Raw genomic sequence first — 17,218 nt, 5'->3', positions numbered from 1 at the left:
GAAGTTTCCACAAACAAACTTCAGTGTAAAATCATATTCAGACAAATCACATAGAACAACAAATAACAAAATGAGAGTAAAGGAAACAAACAAATAAACATGAACCCGCGCTGTGAAAAGGAAATGTTTGGAGAAATTAAATTTTCTGCACATTAATAACATCCAGCCGGACCCTCCTGACCAGCTGCTGTCTGACTGAACAATGCTTTTAAATCTTTTTAAATCTTTATTTCAACTAAAAATCAAGAAGAAAACAACATGTCTTACAAACAGATGAAGCATGAAGACAATAAAACATAAAGTAGAGCAAAAGAGAAAAGCACAGCAAAAAACAAACCTAACCAAAGAAGATAAGTAATAAATTAAATACACTGGTAACACTTTACAATAAGAGTACAACAATTAACGTTAGTTAATGCCATAATAAACATTAAGTAACAGGTAATAAACATTAAATAACAGTTAACTAACCATTAACTCATGTGTCTAAGAATCATGTACTAATGCTGTTCATGCTAAGGTATTAATTTATATGTTATTTAAGGGTTATTAGATATTATTAACATTAGTAAATGCCATAATAATCATTAACTAACAGTTAATTAACCATTACAGCATTAACTAATGTTAACTAACGTTAATTGTTGTACTCTTATTGTAAAGTGTTACCAAAACATTTTAAAAAGCGAGTGTATGACAATAAACTCACTTAAGTAGACACATTCAATACAGTGTTTCTGTTTTGTGAGAAATAAACTATCAACACGTGTTGTTCCTTTTCCGTCATGATATGGAATGCAGATGCTTTTTACAGTTTGTAAGGCACATAGTTCTATATTTCTTACTTCTCTTTTTATTTAATGTAATTTAATTTTTCTCTTCAGAATCTGTGCTGCAACTGAGTTTCTGCTTCTGATCCTGATGAACACAAACAATTTACTAATAATTTTCTCTGTTGTAAATGTAAATTTGCATTTTTGTGAATGTGTAATCTAAAGTAATATTTAAAATAATATTATTAAACTAATATTAGAATTCATAAGAAAAAATGCATCATTATCATCTTTTTTTTTTTTTTTTTTTTTTTTTTTTTTTGGGTGACGACGAGGCTTTTATTTTGGATGTTATTGCCACCGGAAACCCCCCTCCTTTTTTAACTGTGGCTGGCTTCTCTCAGGTCCGCACTGTGCCTCCCTTGTCTCTTTCTCTGCGGCTCCTCAAACTGAACAAACTGAGAGTTTCTCCTGCAGAGGCCGAGGAGGAAGAGGAGGAGGAGGAAGATCCTGCGGGAGCCAAGAGGAGGAAGAGGAGGCAGGAGCAGCGCTCAGGAATGCAGCAGATTTAACCGGAGAGGTGAGAGAACCGCACTTCACCGCACAGCCTCTGATCACCGCACAGCCTCTGATCACCGCACAGCCTCTGCGTTACCACGGACTTTATTACAGGCGCCGTCACTCAACTAGGTCATTGTGTCTGTGCCGCTGCAGCCGGGCCGGGCCGGGCCGGGCCGCGGGAGGCCGGCCCCGGGCCCGGTGCTCCGCGGTGCCGCAGGGCTGCGGGGCGGCAGACGCGCCGCTGCGGAGCCGCTTTGTCCGCCGCAGTAAAGTGGGTCAGCAGTGCGAGCCGCCCGCCGGGCTCCGCAGCTCCGCTAACACGTTTCATTCTTCATGTATTCTGATTTCTGCATTCCTGTTCATGTCACAGTCACCCAGCTGAGGAGCAGGGAGCTACAGACAGGCACAGCGTCTCCTCTTGTCCACACAGCACAGAAACTTTACATTTGTATGTAAATATTTAAGTATATAAGTACGTGTGTGTGCGACTGTACAGTTTTTCAGTGTAGTTTTTCTGTTATATATCACAGAAAGGATCCCTGGCAGTAGTACAGTGCGCTGTGAGGGACAAACTTATCTTTTCCTCCATTTCCTACAGTACGGAGAGGGAGGATGCTGGAGATTTATTTTCCCCTATGCCTGTAGCAGAGATCACACACACACACACACACACACACTCGGCCTTGGCTCTGGAGCTGCAGTCTTTTGTGTTTTTATTCTGCTTCATTGCTGCAGTTTTTCTCTGAAACCACAAACCTGGATTCACTTTCCAGGAAGCACAGCAGCAGGGTTTTGATATATAGTTATACGAGAAACTTTTATTTTATAATGTGGGGCTTTCTGTGCTGTAAACTGATTTATTACGTGTACTATGACACAGAGAACTGGCTAACACGCTGACAGAGTCACAGTCTCAAACCCTGTCACATCTCTCAGGTTAGAGATGGTTTCATCAGTGAGTGTGTGCCTGCTGTGTGTCAGGAGGTTGGACAGAGGCATGGCTGCAGGCGAACAGTGTCAACAGTGACAGGATTTTAAAAAATGTTTTCCTCACCTGCAAAACGCCAGCTGACATGAGATTTTGTCGGGATGATTTTTACATAATGGAACGAATATAAGAAACAGTATCTGCTGTGTCTGTCATCATGTTTAGGGCAGCTGCCCGCAAATCTTCACCTGCAACACACACACACACACACACACAGTCACACACATCAACCCAAATCCCTGCAGTGGGATCAGCGTGATCCTGATTTCTGGCATCAGAACTGTCCTGATTTCTGCAGAGTTTTGAAAACCACAGACGCAGCACTAAAGATTGCTTAAAGGATGATTGGATTAGCAGTCCTAATCTTAAAGTGATGAATTTCCATCATCATCCCCTGTTCTTAAATGAATCTAATCTGATGAGCGTGATGTTATCAGATCAGTTTTGACAAACTGCAGATGTGTTCACAGATCTGTCAGACTCCAGGGACACTTCCAGTGTTTCAGTTTCCAGTATCAGAGCAGAAACATCAGACTGCAGAGCTGTGCAGCACGCCAGTGATGTCACTGCAGCCCAGACACTGGCCAGTGTCTGGGTCAGGCGGCTAGTGTCTGGGTCAGGCAGCTAGTGGCTAGTGTCTGGGTCAGGTGGCTAGTGTCTGGGTCAGGTGGCTAGTGTCTGGGTCAGGTGGCTAGTGTGTGGGTCAAGTGGCTAGTGTCTGGGTCAGGTGGCTAGTGTGTGGGTCAGGCGGCTAGTGTCTGGGTCAGGTGGTTAGTGTCTGGGTCAGGTGGCTAGTGTCTGGGTCAGGTGGTTAGTGTCTGGGTCAGGTGGCTAGTGTCTGGGTTAAGCGGCTGGTGGCTAGTGTCTGGGTCAGGTGGCTGGTGGCTAGTGTCTGGGTCAGGTGGCTAGTGTCTGGGTCAGGCGGCTAGTGGTTAGTGTCTGGGTCAGGTAACTAGTGTCTGGGTCAGGTAACTAGTGTCTGGGTCAGGTGGCTAGTGTCTGGGTCAGGCGGCTAGTGTCTGGGTCAGGTAACTAGTGTCTGGGTCAGGTGGTTAGTGTCTGGGTCAGGTGGCTAGTGTCTGGGTCAGGTGATTAGTGTCTGGGTCAGGCGGCTAGTGTCTGGGTCAGGTGGTTAGTGTCTGGGTTAGGTGGCTAGTGGCTAGTGTCTGGGTCAGGTGGCTAGTGGCTAGTGTCTGGGTCAGGTGGCTAGTGTCTGGGTCAGGCAGCTAGTGTCTGGGTCAGGTGGCTAATGTCTGGGTCAGGAGACTAGTGGCTAGTGTCTGGGTCAGGTGGCTAGTATCTGGGTCAGGAGACTAGTGGCTAGTGTCTGGGTCAGGCGGATAGTGTCTAGATCTGGCGGCTTGTGGCTAGTGTCTGGGTCAGGTGGCTAGTGGCTAGTGTCTGGGTCAGGTGGCTAGTGTCTGGGTCAGGTAGCTAGTGTCTGGGTCAGGTGGTTAGTGTCTGGGTCAGGTGGCTAGTGTCTGGGTCAGGCAGCTAGTGGCTAGTGTCTGGGTCAGGCGGCTAGTGTCTGGGTCAGGCGGCTAGTGTCTGGGTCAGGCGGCTAGTGTCTGGGTCAGGTGGCTAGTGTCTGGGTCAGGTGGCTAGTGTCTGGGTCAGGTGGTTAGTGTCTGGGTCAGGTGGCTAGTGTCTGGGTTAAGCGGCTGGTGGCTAGTGTCTGGGTCAGGTGGCTAGTGGCTAGTGTCTGGGTCAGGTGGCTAGTGTCTGGGTCAGGCGGCTAGTGGTTAGTGTCTGGGTCAGGTAACTAGTGTCTGGGTCAGGTAACTAGTTTCTGGGTCAGGTGGCTAGTGTCTGGGTCAGGCGGCTAGTGTCTGGGTCAGGTAACTAGTGTCTGGGTCAGGTGGTTAGTGTCTGGGTCAGGTGGCTAGTGTCTGGGTCAGGTGATTAGTGTCTGGGTCAGGTGGCTAGTGTCTGGGTCAGGTGGCTAGTGTCTGGGTCAGGTGATTAGTGTCTGGGTCAGGTGATTAGTGTCTGGGTCAGGCGGCTAGTGTCTGGGTCAGGTGGTTAGTGTCTGGGTTAGGTGGCTAGTGGCTAGTGTCTGGGTCAGGTGGCTAGTGGCTAGTGTCTGGGTCAGGTGGCTAGTGTCTGGGTCAGGCAGCTAGTGTCTGGGTCAGGTGGCTAGTATCTGGGTCAGGAGACTAGTGGCTAGTGTCTGGGTCAGGCGGATAGTGTCTAGATCTGGCGGCTTGTGGCTAGTGTCTGGGTCAGGTGGCTAGTGGCTAGTGTCTGGGTCAGGTGGCTAGTGTCTGGGTCAGGTAGCTAGTGTCTGGGTCAGGTGGTTAGTGTCTGGGTCAGGTGGCTAGTGTCTGGGTCAGGTGGTTAGTGTCTGGGTCAGGTGGCTAGTGTCTGGGTCAGGAGACTAGTGGCTAGTGTCTGGGTCAGGTGGCTAGTGGCTAGCAGACAATTGCACGAGTCACCCCGATCCGAGTCCCAAGCGAGTCTCAAGTCATTTGGTCCAATTCTCAAGCAAGTCCCAAGTCTTTCCTGTTGTGGGCAAGCAAGTCGAGTCGAGTCACAAGGTTATGTCGAGTCGAGTCGAGTCACAAGGTTATGTCGAGTCAAGTCGAGTCGAGTAACAAGTTTGTCAAGTCAAGTCAAGTCATAAGTTATGTCAAGTCGAGTCAGCCACAGGCTGTCAGGTCAAGTCGAGTCACAGGTTATTTGATTTCATTTGTCCATTACAACATTACAGGTCTGATCATTTAGATCATTTAGATTTAGATTAGATCTTATTGATTTGGTTAGTTTTATTAAAAAGCATTTTGAGCTGTTACTGAATTACATGCCTGTCTAGTTATGCAACACATTAGTACTTGTATTATATTGTGTCATTTGACAACAAATTAATATAGGTATTGATAATTAAAATGGCTGTAAGACTGGTAAAAATGGCTAGGACCACCTTTTGTAGCCCAGAGGAGATATGATGCTCAAACACTCAGTATGTAGTGTTAGAGAATGTTTATAAGTTGTGGAACATAATAAATTATCTTGCAGGAGTAGATGTTTACCAGTAAGCGTGAGTCAAATAATTTAACAATATGTTAAATTATTACTTGTTTTAAAAATGTAAATTACCTATCAAACAGACCTAACAATTCAACTACCAATGAATGAGCCGTAGTATGCATGTGATAACATAGATAAGAAAAAAAAAAAAAAAAACTATCCAAAGTGATACCTCTTTTTTGAATAGACAATCTATGTCAGTGCGCTGCTGTAGCTGGAAATTTTCTTTGCCTTTTGGACTCGTACGGTGCCGGTGCAGGTGTTGTAATGTTTTTTCCTGGTGGTGCAGGTGCAGGTGAAACGACTTAATTTTTTTAACCTTGCTGACGCCTGATTATGTCTTATGAAAAGTTGCGATGTTTGAAAGTGATGGAAGATGAGGGCTTGCTGTTACCATGGTGGATATAATTTATATGGTCACAGTGGCTACACCAGCGATCGCGACAGTGGTGAGTGACACAGCTTGTGCTACGCATCCATATAGAATCCCCACACACATGCACACCACACACATGCACACTGAGCGTTTCTGCGTTTCCGTTTTCCATCAGATTGGAAGTTTTTATAAGCAAACTGGATTACTTTGGAAACTAAAGAACTGCCTGCAGTTTCCATGATTCCAAATAACAGCAGTGCTGCTGTGTCTCTGGCTCCCCCACTGATCATCAGAGTGCGTGCGCTGTGCGTACATGCATGCAGTGCCTCTCTGCTACATGCGAAAAAACTAAAGGGAGTAGGCTGTCTCCAATCAATCAGTCAATGGTCTGAACCTGCACTGCTCTATACTAATATGATATTCACGTGGGAAAAAAAAGACAAACTTATGCTTCAAGTTGTCCGAGCCAGCCTGTCTCAAGTCGAGTCGAGTCAGGAGTCATTGTCTGCGAGTCAGAGTCAAGTCAAGTCTTTTTACCCTCAAGTCCGAGTCGAGTCCCAAGTCGTCAAATTTGTGACTCGAGTTGACTTGAGTCGAGTCACTATGACTCGAGTCCAATTGTCTGGTGGCTAGTGTCTGGGTCAGGAGACTAGTGGCTAGTGTCTGGGTCAGGCGGCTAGTGTCTGGGTCAGGAGACTAGTGGCTAGTGTCTGGGTCAGGCGGCTAGTGTCTGGGTCAGGCGGCTAGTGTCTGGGTCAGGTGGCTAGTGGCTAGTGTCTGGGTCAGGTGGCTCGTGGCTAGTGTCTGGGTCAGGTGGCTAGTGTCTGGGTCAGGTGGCTTGTGGCTAGTGTCTGGGTGAGGCGGCTAGTGTCTGGGTCAGGTGACTTGTGGCTAGTGTCTGGGTCAGGTGGCTAGTGTCTGGGTGAGGTGACTAGTGTCTGGGTCAGGTGGCTTGTGGCTAGTGTCTGGGTCAGGTGGCTAGTGTCTGGGTGAGGTGACTAGTGTCTGGGTCAGGAGACTAGTGGCTAGTGTCTGGGTCAGGCAGCTAGTGTCTGGGTCAGGCGGCTAGTGTCTGGGTCAGGTGGCTAGTGTCTGGGTTAAGCGGCTGGTGGCTAGTGTCTGGGTCAGGTGGTTAGTGTCTGGGTCAGGTGGCTAGTGTCTGGGTCAGGTGGCTTGTGGCTAGTGTCTGGGTCAGGTGGCTAGTGTCTGGGTTAAGCGGCTGGTGGCTAGTGTCTGGGTCAGGTGGCTAGTGTCTGGGTCAGGTGGCTTGTGGCTAGTGTCTGGGTGAGGTGGCTAGTGTCTGGGTGAGGTGACTAGTGTCTGGGTCCATTTTTTTTCTGCAGATTTAACAGCTTTGTACTAACCATTCTCTTTGTGTGTGTGTGTGTGTGTGTGTGTGTGTGTGTGTGTGTGTGTGTGTAGACATGTCCAGCGTTACCATGGAAGCGACCACCATCCTCCCCATCCTCAAGAAAAAACTGGCTTTTTTGTCAGGTATCTCTCTCTCTCTCTGTCTCTCTCTCTCACACACACACACACACACACACACACACACACTGAGGCACAGAGGGACACTGATCCACAAAGAGACTGTTGTTAAATTTCTGTCTGCCTGACTCAACCATCTCTCTCTCTGATGTGTGTGTGTGTGTGTGTGTGTTTGTGTGTGTGTGTGTGTGTGTGTATTTCTGTGTGTGCCAGTGCTGTGCAGTATTCAGCAAATCAGCTCCACCAGCTACAGACACACCTCTCTGATCATCCAATGAAAACCTAGCAGCAAGAAACATCATCCAATCACTGTCACACAAAACCAGCCAGTCTGGATTTGCATAATAAATCAAACTAACCTGTGTGTGTGTGTGTGTGTGTGTGTGTGTGTGTGTGTGTGTGTGTGTGTGTGTGTGTGTGTGTGTGTGTGCAGGGGGGAAGGACAGGCGCAGTGGTCTGATCCTCACCATCCCTCTGTGTTCGGACCAGACCAGCATGGAGGAGCTGAGCGCCACACTGGACTACTTGCTCAGTATACCCAGGTACACACACACACACACACACACACAATCTGACACTGGTTTATGATGGGAAAATTCACAGAAGTATGAAGCACATGTTAGTTAAAATGCAGTGCTGTATCAGGTTTCAAAATATAGAGCAAATCTGAAAAATGAAGCAAACGTGAGTTTCCAGCAGATGTAACCTCAGGTCTCCTTTGTGTGTGTGTGCGTGTGTGTGTGTGTGTGTGTGTGTGTGTGTGTGTGTGTGCGTTTCTCAGTGAGAAGTGTAAGGCTCGTGGTTTCACCGTCATCGTCGATGGTCGTAAATCTCAGTGGAACATCGTCAAGACTGTGGTGCTCATGTTGCAGGTGGGAACACTTTGACCATCACACCAGTTTTATGGGGAGGAACACATTAATTGGCGCACTTGTTCTCTCACTGGTTATTTTGGTCTGTACTATATTATTAAACATGTTGACTCTGATTTTGGGGACTGATGCTTTTATTGAAACTGGTCCTGAATAACAGCGGGTCTCTTAGGACTTTGACGATCATGATTTCAAAATAAAATAAGCCGTTATCAACATCTGTGCTGCTGCATATTCCCCTGCAGTGGCCCTGTTACGCTGCCGTACATCAAGCACCTACAGGCAGCCCCTCACAGTTTCCCGTCACCACGTGTGCTGTTCCTCCCTCACTCAGACTTTTCCGTCTGTCTCCGGCTGAGCCGAGGCTCCTGACGGGGTTTTTTCTGTTTGGGTGCCTCTTTTTTTTATTGCAGACTCAGCAGATCAGCTCTTCCTGCTGAGCCAGTTCTCTGTTTTCTTCTGGTATGAATCCAGTTTGGGCCCAAATCAGCGATGATACCTGTTGGTCTGCTAACGAGCTGCGTCTTGTCAGCGAGTCAGCAGCAGCTCAGAGTCTGATGTTGTTTTCAGTCAGGCAGAGCAGTGCAGTTATGGCCCTTTCTTTGGACCCACTGTGGGGTGGGTGGGGGGGGTCAAAGGTCAACAGTAGAAGTCAAATAGAAGTGGTAAACATCATGTGAGGCTGGGAGCCTGAAGATGAATGTCAGCTGCAGCGGTCTGCAGTGAAATGGCTGCTATGGGGGCGAACATCATCACACATGAGTCAAATGTGGCTCATTGAATCCACAAGAGTCTCATGATGATGATGATGATGATGATGATGATGGTGATGATGATGATGAAGGTGACGAAGGCGGTGCTGTGTTCCAGAACGTGATCCCAGCTGAGGTCTCTCTGGTCTGCGTGGTGAAACCTGATGAATTCTGGGACAAGAAGGTCACACACTTCTGCTTCTGGAAGGAGAAAGACCGTCTGGGCTTTGAGGTGAGTGTGTGTGTGTGTGTGTGTGTGTGTGTGTGTGTGTGTGTGTGTGTGTGTGTGTGTGTGTGTGTGTGTGTGTGTGTGTGTGTGTGTTTCTTTCCCTGGACCAGCGAAAGAAACTGTTCTTAAGCCTTTTTTCAGTGGCTTGTGATGCAGCTGTAGCACCCCCTAGAGGGCAGCAGGTGGAGCAGCTGGTCTCTGGTGGAGGCACAATGAGCTGCAGATGTCCTCAGGCAGGGCACAGGGTAGGACACAGGGCACAGGACGCAGGACACAAGGCAGGGCACAGGACACAGGGCAGGGCACAGGACACAGGACACAGGGCAGGGCACAGGGTAGGACACAGGGCACAGGACGCAGGACACAGGGCAGGACACAGGACACAGGGCACAGGACACAGGGCACAGGACACAGGGCAGGACACAGGGCACAGGACACAGGGCACAGGACACAGGGCAGGGCACAGGACACAGGGCACAGGACACAGGGCAGGGCACAGGACACAGGGCAGGGCACAGGACACAGGGCACAGGACACAGGGCAGGGCACAGGACACAGGGCAGGGCACAGGGTAGGACACAGGGCACAGGACGCAGGACACAGGGCAGGACACAGGGCAGGGCACAGGACACAGGGCACAGGACACAGGGCAGGGCACAGGACACAGGGCAGGGCACAGGGTAGGACACAGGGCACAGGACGCAGGACACAGGGCAGGACACAGGGCAGGGCACAGGGCAGGGCACAGGGCACAGGACACAAGGCAAGGCACAGGACACAGGGCACGACACAGGGCACAGGACACAGGGCAGCTGCAACACGGGCACGTGAGGTGCTGACAGAGGGTTAGCATCTGCTGTGTAAAACTGCCACCGCTAAAAAACTGGAAGACAGATTTTATATCCACCCAAAATACTTGATTTACATATGAAGCGACTTGACAAAGACAAAAACTAAAGACACTTTCTTTAGGCCTGTTTCCACCAAAAGGTTCTTGGTAGTATTTGGGGGGCAGGAGCTGCTACAGGAACGTCCTCTCGCTCGGCCCTCTCACCTGCCGTGTCTCCACTGAGAGGGCCGAGGAGGAGGACGGTTCCTGTAGTAGCTCCTGCCCCCCAAATACTACCAGTTACCGGTTACCGGGCGGTTGTGCGACCATGACCGGGGCATCAAAATGTGTGTTGTTAAAAAAGCCTGTTGTTAGCGTTAGCTAACGTCCGCTAAAGCTAACGTTGGCGTCCCTAAAATGCCGGCTAAAAAGTGTGTTGTTACTGTTAGCTAACGTTAGCTAGCACGTTAGCGTTAGCTTGGTAGTGTTGGCCGTGTTGCTAGGGACGCCTGCTCTTTGTTGACATCACATCTCGCTGTGAGTAAATCCAATCAGCACCAAGTAAACCCCAAGCCCCACCAAGGAGTTTTTCGGGGCCGCTCAGAGTCCCTACCCCGAGGCAGGGCCTTTTTTTAGCCTCTGTAAAGGTTCCTGAACTCTCTCCTTCAGGGTGGTTCCGGCGGTGGAGACACGCGACAACGGCCCCGGCCCTGTAAAATTACCCCAAAGTTCTGGCAGTGGAAACGGGCATTTTTAGTCAGTTTGGTAAACACAGGACACAGTTTCAGTCAGTTTGGTGAAGTGACCGGCGTTTATTAGTGCAAACATTGTGTAGTTTATGTGACATGAGCCTGAATCAGTTTCCAAACACAGAGACGCACTGAGCAGCAGCCCGGAGCCCATCAGCCGAACATTAACCACCTCAGTTTGTTTTCATATTTTCATGTGTGAAAAAACTGTAAGCCGGTCACTTCATCAGCCCCCTTACTCACTACCTACAGCTGTGTGTGTGTGTGTGTGTGTGTGTGTGTGTGTGTGTGTGTGTGTGTGTGTGTGTGTGTGTGTGTGTGTGTGTAGCCATCTGTGTCTCTGTGCTGAATTCATGGATCATTCATCATCAAATATTCATATCTGCTGCCTCATTACACACGCACACACACACACACACACACACACACACACACACACACACACACATTGATCCTGACTCAGGTTTCTAGTGGAGACACTGTAATGACCTTGTGCACCGTCAACTCTCGCTGTCAGGTTGCCTGGCAACAACAGAACTCTGCAGTACAGGTCTGTGTGTGTGTGTGTGTGTGTGTGTGTGTGACAGAGAGAGAGAGAGAGAGACAGAGGTTGAGGCAGCCTCCTTTTGTTTCTGCTTTGTTTCCCCCCCCTCTCTCTCTCTCTTTCTCTCTCTCTCACACACACACACACACACACACACACACACACACACACAGCAGTGACCTAACTGATGGTCTGACTGATTTTGTGTTTAGCTAGCGTTAGCTTGTAGCTTGTTATCACTGTGTTGCGTTACCTGACCTCATTAGCACAGTAGCTAACGTAGCTAGTAGCAGCTAGCGTTAGCTCATAGCCCTCGAGGTCCCGTCATCTGATCCTGATTTGACTGATTTTTTTTTTAGAGACTTAGATGGTCTTATAATCTTATAATCTTGGGCTGCGACCCGGTGAGGTCAGCGTCAGAGGGAGACGGTGAACAGCTGTGTGTTGGTGTGTGTTTGTATAATAAAGTTTGCTGAAGCTGCTAGCTAAACCTGTGAACACAGCATTACTAACAGCTAACGTTAGCTTGTTCCACTCCTGTTTCAGCAGGAAACCTCCAGCATCTCAGGGTTTGATGTGTGTTTATCTCATATATGACATGTTTAGTAGCCATTTCCAATTTGTAGCTGTTGTTGCTGATTTGGTTAGCTAGCTAGCTAGCCACGCGGCTAACGCTGAAAGAAACAAACTGTTGGAGGAGTCGTGGAGGAAGAAGGTCAATATTATTGTCGTCTTGAACAAAGAGAACAAAACAAGTGGACACACAGCAGCTACAGGTGCAGCTACAGGTGCAGCTACAGGTGCAGCTACAGGTGCAGCTACAGGTGCAGCTACAGGTGCAGCTACAGGTGCAGCTACAGGTGCAGCTACAGGTGCAGCTACAGGTGCAGCTACAGGTGCAGCAGTGTTAGCTGTTAGCTTTTAGCTGTTTCCTTTTTTCTTTTTTCTGTTTTTTCCTATGGGCTTACAGGGCATAGGGCTGCATGACACTCTCTGAGAAAAATAAAAACTAAACTAAACTGTTAGCTTTTAGTTGTTAGGTGTTAGCTTTTAGCTGTTAGCTTTTAGCTGTTAGCTTTCAGCTGTTAGCTTTTAGCTGTTAGCTTTCAGCTGTTAGCTTTTAGCTGTTAGCTTTTGGTCAGCAAAATAATGCTTTGGGAAGGAAAGCAGCAGCAGGACTCATTGGATCCAGTTTCCCTCACAGCCTGGGACAGAGAGGAGGAGGAAGATGCTGAAGATGATGATGGTTGTAGCAGAGCCTTGCCACTCTCCATTAACCTCCATTGTATCAAACTTGGTTGCAGTTCCACCGTAATTCCACTGGGGGTGATGGCGGGCGAGTGCAGAATGAATGGGGCTCTATGGAGCTAAACGGCTAAATTTGTCTCTTACTCCTGTTTATGGTTGAAAAAGCGCAAATACTGTTGTAGTTTCTGAAAGTTCAATATGGATTATAGGTTAAAAGTGAAATTAGCGAGAACTTATATCCTTTCAGTTTCCTACAGTTTGGGCTGTTGTTGGCCATAACACACTAGCATTTGCTAATGAATGCTGATTGGTCAGTGACGGACTTGCGGCTGTTTACGACGAGGGCTCCCACTTGATGGCACCTGAAGACCAAGAGAAACGAGAAACCCCACTCTTAAGGAGGACTTTTCCATCAACATTGATATTTATGCATACAGAGAATGTCTAATATAGCACAGGCGGGCTCTCTCGAGTGTCTCCGTCTGCTCTCCGGAGACGGGCTCTGGAAATCGCCGTAAAGCAGCACCTCTCAATGTGTGACGTCATCACACTTTTTGAACGGCTTTTTAGAACAGATAGGTGAACTTAAAAAATCCAATATTCAGCTGAGTGTATTTTTGTAGCCCCAACTTTTGAAAACAGTATTCAAATTACTTGACAAAAAAATTATTTCCAGAGAAAAGTGGATTTTTAGGGGTGTAGCCCCATAGACTCCCATTCATTCTGCACTCGCCCGCCAGCGCCCTCACATGGACAGAGACGTGTTTCCGACACCCGGAAGTTAGACGAGAGTGGCACTTCTCCCATATTAGAGATTCTCTGGTTGTAGTCAACATTCTGTCTGACTGCTGAGGTCCCTTAGCCTGCGTGCTAGTTAGCCACATCACGTGGTGTTGGCTGAGCCTCAGGTGTCTGGTCGGGCTGGGTGACGGGTCAGTATCTTACTGATATGGAGATGTGACACTGGGACGTCACATGTTGTAATATTGTGATATTAAAGGCGACGTTTCAGGAAAGAAATGACATTTTCTGAGCAGATTAGCCTCGTGTGTAAACGTGTGACGACAGCAGCCGTTTGTCCCACAGCATCGACTCACTGACACAGCATCTGCTCTCCTGATGCTGGGTTTGGTCCACCTGGCTCTGCTGTCTGTGTGTGTGTGATGTGTGTATGATGTGTGTGTGGAAGCTGCAACCAACCAGGAGAAACTGTGACGTGGAAGAGAAACCCACAGGATCCTGTTCATCACCTATGTTTAAGTAACTGAGTGTGTTCTATTAAATCAACCAACTCTGCCTCAACACACACCTCACTGTCACTCACACACACACACGCACACACACACACACACCCACACGCACAAGCTGCCTCAGCTGCTGCACACACACTCGGTAAGGAGTTTGCCCTCCAGCTAACCTTCACATGTACAGAGATCTGACTCGCCTGTGTGTGTGTGTGTGTGTTAGTTAGGTCAGTCTGTCCCTGTAGAGTTCAGAGCAGCTGTGTGTGACATGTACACACCCATCTGTGACATCCCTCATGTCCACACACACACACACACACACACACACACACACACAGACACTGCTGTTCATAGTTTAGATGAGTCACATTTCAGCACCGTTAGTGGAATCCCCCTTCCAGCAGCTGTGTGTGTGTGTGTGTGTGTGTGTGTTAGCAGGGCAGATGAGAGAACACATGGATGAAATTATTGTAGGGGGAGAAAAAATGTTGAGTAGCTGGTAAACCTCTTGTGGTGAATCTTGTCTCTGACGTTTTATTTTGACAGGACATTTTATTTCCTCATATGATCATATAACTGATCAGGGAATCAAACAGGACCTCACTTCTGTTTCCTGTTTTATTTGTTTACTTCCTGTCAGGTGATCCTGGTGTCAGCCAATAAGCTGACTCGTTACATCGAGCCGTGTCAGCTGACCGACGAGTTCGGAGGAAGTCTGGACTACGACCACATCGACTGGCTCAACAAGAGACTGGTAACCAGTTCAACCAGGTTCAGCCACTTCACCCTGTAACACCTTGAACCGGCAGCAGCTGATTTCTGATGATTTTGGCTGATTTCTGTCAAAACCGCAGAAAAAAGGCAAAGAGACACCAGAGAGGTGACAGGAAAATTAGTAAGAACAAATTAGTATTGAGTCACAAGAAGATGACCTGAAAAAAAATGTATGTATAGTAATTACAAATATTAAAATCTTATTTTTATTAAAAAATAAAAAGATTACATTCACAGGAAAAATATTTTCTTTTTTGCTTAATTTTCAAGTCATTCTTTTTTTTATTGTTCTTTTTTCTTTACTTAATTTCAGGTCATTTCCGTGTCTTTTTTTTTTCTATCCCTCTCTCGAGCTGCTGTCGGTCAGACGCGTCACTAATGAACTAAATTAATGAACAAACTCCGCTCGTTAATCACACAGGTAGAGGCAGGTAGAGACTCGCTGTGACAGGTTGGAACAGGAAGGATTTTTTTTTTTAATTGTGAGGGCGGTTGCCACGGTAACGGTGTCCTCCTGTTGTGCGCTGGCAGGTGTTTGAGAAGTTCACCAAGGAGTCGACATCGCTGCTGGACGAGCTGTCGGTCATCAACGAGCGAGACAAGAGCAGCGCCGTGGACAAAGACAAGTACACACACACACACACACACACACACACACACACACACTGGATAAGAAGTGACAATAGTTTACACTGTACCAACCAAAGAAGAGATGTTAATCTGTGTGTGTGTGTGTGTGTGTTTAGACCAGCTGACTCCAACCTGCTGCCGTCATTTGACCCTGAAACTGTCCTGCAGACCGGTAAATATGTTTGTTTAAATAATTGTTTTAATATTATTATTTTGGGATTATAACACAGCATCTCCTCTGTATTTATGTTTTATTTTTAATTTTCTGTAAAGACGTTTGAGGTTTCATTCTCTTAAATTTGTGACTTTTTCTCGAAATTTTTCCACTTTATTCTCAGAGAATATCCGAGTTCCCCCCTCCCGCTCCATAAGTTATCTTCTGTCTTTAGTGGCCCTGTTATGCCGTCGTACGAGGTTTCCAAAGATCCCAGACATGAGCTGCTGGATTCCAGAGAAATGTGTCTAAAATTAACCACTAGACATATAGATCCTTTCTACCTTATGTGATTCTGCAGTAGTGTCTTGGTGTGAATGTTTCCCTCAGTATCAGAGTGATGGAGCTTCAGCATGCAGGAGACTCTGTGCTGCTGGACGGAGGAAATTAAAAGAATTTTCGATCCCTGTGAAGCTGGTTAGGGGCAAATTTAAGGGCAAAATGGAGTTCAAGGGTTTATTTAAGGGGCAGAATCAGTCAGAACATTGTGATAGAGCAAAAGTGTCAAACATTTATCCAGCTCCTTTCACCTTATTCATCAAGTGTGTGTGTGTGTGTGTGTGTGTGTGTGCCACAGAGGTGAAAGCAGTCTTTGTGTGTGGTACCACCCTCCCCTCTCGGCCGCTCTCTCTCTCCTCCACCAGACTCTTTGCATAATGGAACAGCATGTAGAGCCCATTGTTTTCCTCAACAGCACACACACACACACACACACACACACACACTCTCTCTCTCTCTATCTCTCTCTCACTCTCTCTCTGTGTCTCTCAGGTCATGAGTTGCTGTCGGAGCTCCAGCAGCGTCGTTTTAATGGCTCAGAGGGAGGAGGAGGAGGAGGAGGACAGGGAGGTGAGGAAGGAGCTACAGTTCAATTGATAATATTTTTTTTGTTTGTTTTGTTTAAACCCAATACTGATTCCAGTGTTTTGTTTTGTTTGTTTAACTGAAGCCGATATTTTTTGCTGAAATTTGATATTGTTAAATTACTATGCAAAAAAAAGACATTGATGTGCAGAATAATTTAAAGTAAAGCTTGCTGCTGTCAACTTCATAAACTGCACACTCTACAGAAAAAGATCTTCAAATTTCACTTTAGCCAGTCAAGTTCAACATGCCAAGTCCACTCCCCCCCCCCCCCCCCCCCCCCCACACACACACACACACACACAAACAAACAAACCCATCATAAGTCACTATTGCTTAGCTTGGAACTGAGAGTCTGCAATTTGCAGGATTTACGTGAACCTGGATGATGGGATACTGGATAAGGTACTGGGTAGGGTAATAGAATGGTAGGATGACAGGGTACCAGAAAGGGTACATGGATGATGGGACACAAGGTAGGATACTGGGATGACAAGGCACTAGCTTGGGTACTAGGACGGTGGTGTACAAGGATAACAGGGTACTGGGTACGGTACTGGGATGGTAGGGTACAAGGTGATGGTACAAAGCAGGGTACTAGGATGACATGGTACTAGGTAGGGTACTAGGATGGTAGGGTACTGGGATGACATGGTACTAGGTAGGGTACTAGGATGACATGGTACTAGGTAGGGTACTAGGATGGTAGGGTACTGGGATGACATGGTACTAGGTAGGGTACTAGGATGACAGGGTACTAGTAATGGTACTAGGATGGTAGGGTTCTATGATGACATTGTACTTGGTAGAGTGCTAGGATGACAGTGTACAAGGTGGGGGTACTAGGATGGTAGGGTACAAGGATGACAGGGTATCAAAGGGTACTAGGATGACAGAGTACAAGGTAGGGCACTAGGATGGTAGTGTACAAGGCTGACAGGGTATCAAAGGGTACTAGGATGACAGGGTACAAGGTAGGGCACTAGGATGGTAGGGTACTAGGATGACAGGGTAGTGGGTATGGTATTAGGATGGTAAGGTACTATGGTGGGGTTA

The 17,218-nt window shown here is 47.3% G+C and overlaps 1 protein-coding gene across 2 annotated transcripts in view; it reads left to right on the top strand.

Moving 5' to 3' along the window:
* sestd1 (SEC14 and spectrin domains 1) overlaps nucleotides 1-17,218 on the top strand; it is a 29,323-nt gene that overhangs the window by 873 nt on the left and 11,232 nt on the right. Inside the window, exons 2-10 of one of the 2 annotated variants that reach the window (XM_030080519.1) lie at nucleotides 1,178-1,353; nucleotides 7,148-7,219; nucleotides 7,647-7,755; nucleotides 7,995-8,085; nucleotides 8,956-9,069; nucleotides 14,321-14,434; nucleotides 14,986-15,080; nucleotides 15,201-15,256; nucleotides 16,070-16,147. In XM_030080519.1, the coding sequence (XP_029936379.1) occupies nucleotides 7,150-7,219; nucleotides 7,647-7,755; nucleotides 7,995-8,085; nucleotides 8,956-9,069; nucleotides 14,321-14,434; nucleotides 14,986-15,080; nucleotides 15,201-15,256; nucleotides 16,070-16,147 (727 nt within the window). In that variant the 5' untranslated portion in view covers nucleotides 1,178-1,353; nucleotides 7,148-7,149. Of the gene's footprint in view, nucleotides 1-1,167; nucleotides 1,354-7,147; nucleotides 7,220-7,646; nucleotides 7,756-7,994; nucleotides 8,086-8,955; nucleotides 9,070-14,320; nucleotides 14,435-14,985; nucleotides 15,081-15,200; nucleotides 15,257-16,069; nucleotides 16,148-17,218 lie in introns of those variants that run through there. The other variant, XM_030080518.1, reaches the window with a different exon arrangement.

The sequence above is a fragment of the Myripristis murdjan genome, chromosome 21, assembly GCF_902150065.1.
Source record: "Myripristis murdjan chromosome 21, fMyrMur1.1, whole genome shotgun sequence".
Lineage (NCBI taxonomy): Eukaryota > Metazoa > Chordata > Actinopteri > Holocentriformes > Holocentridae > Myripristis > Myripristis murdjan.
Note: the sequence above shows the minus strand (reverse complement) of the source record. Positions and strands in the feature narration are given on the sequence as shown.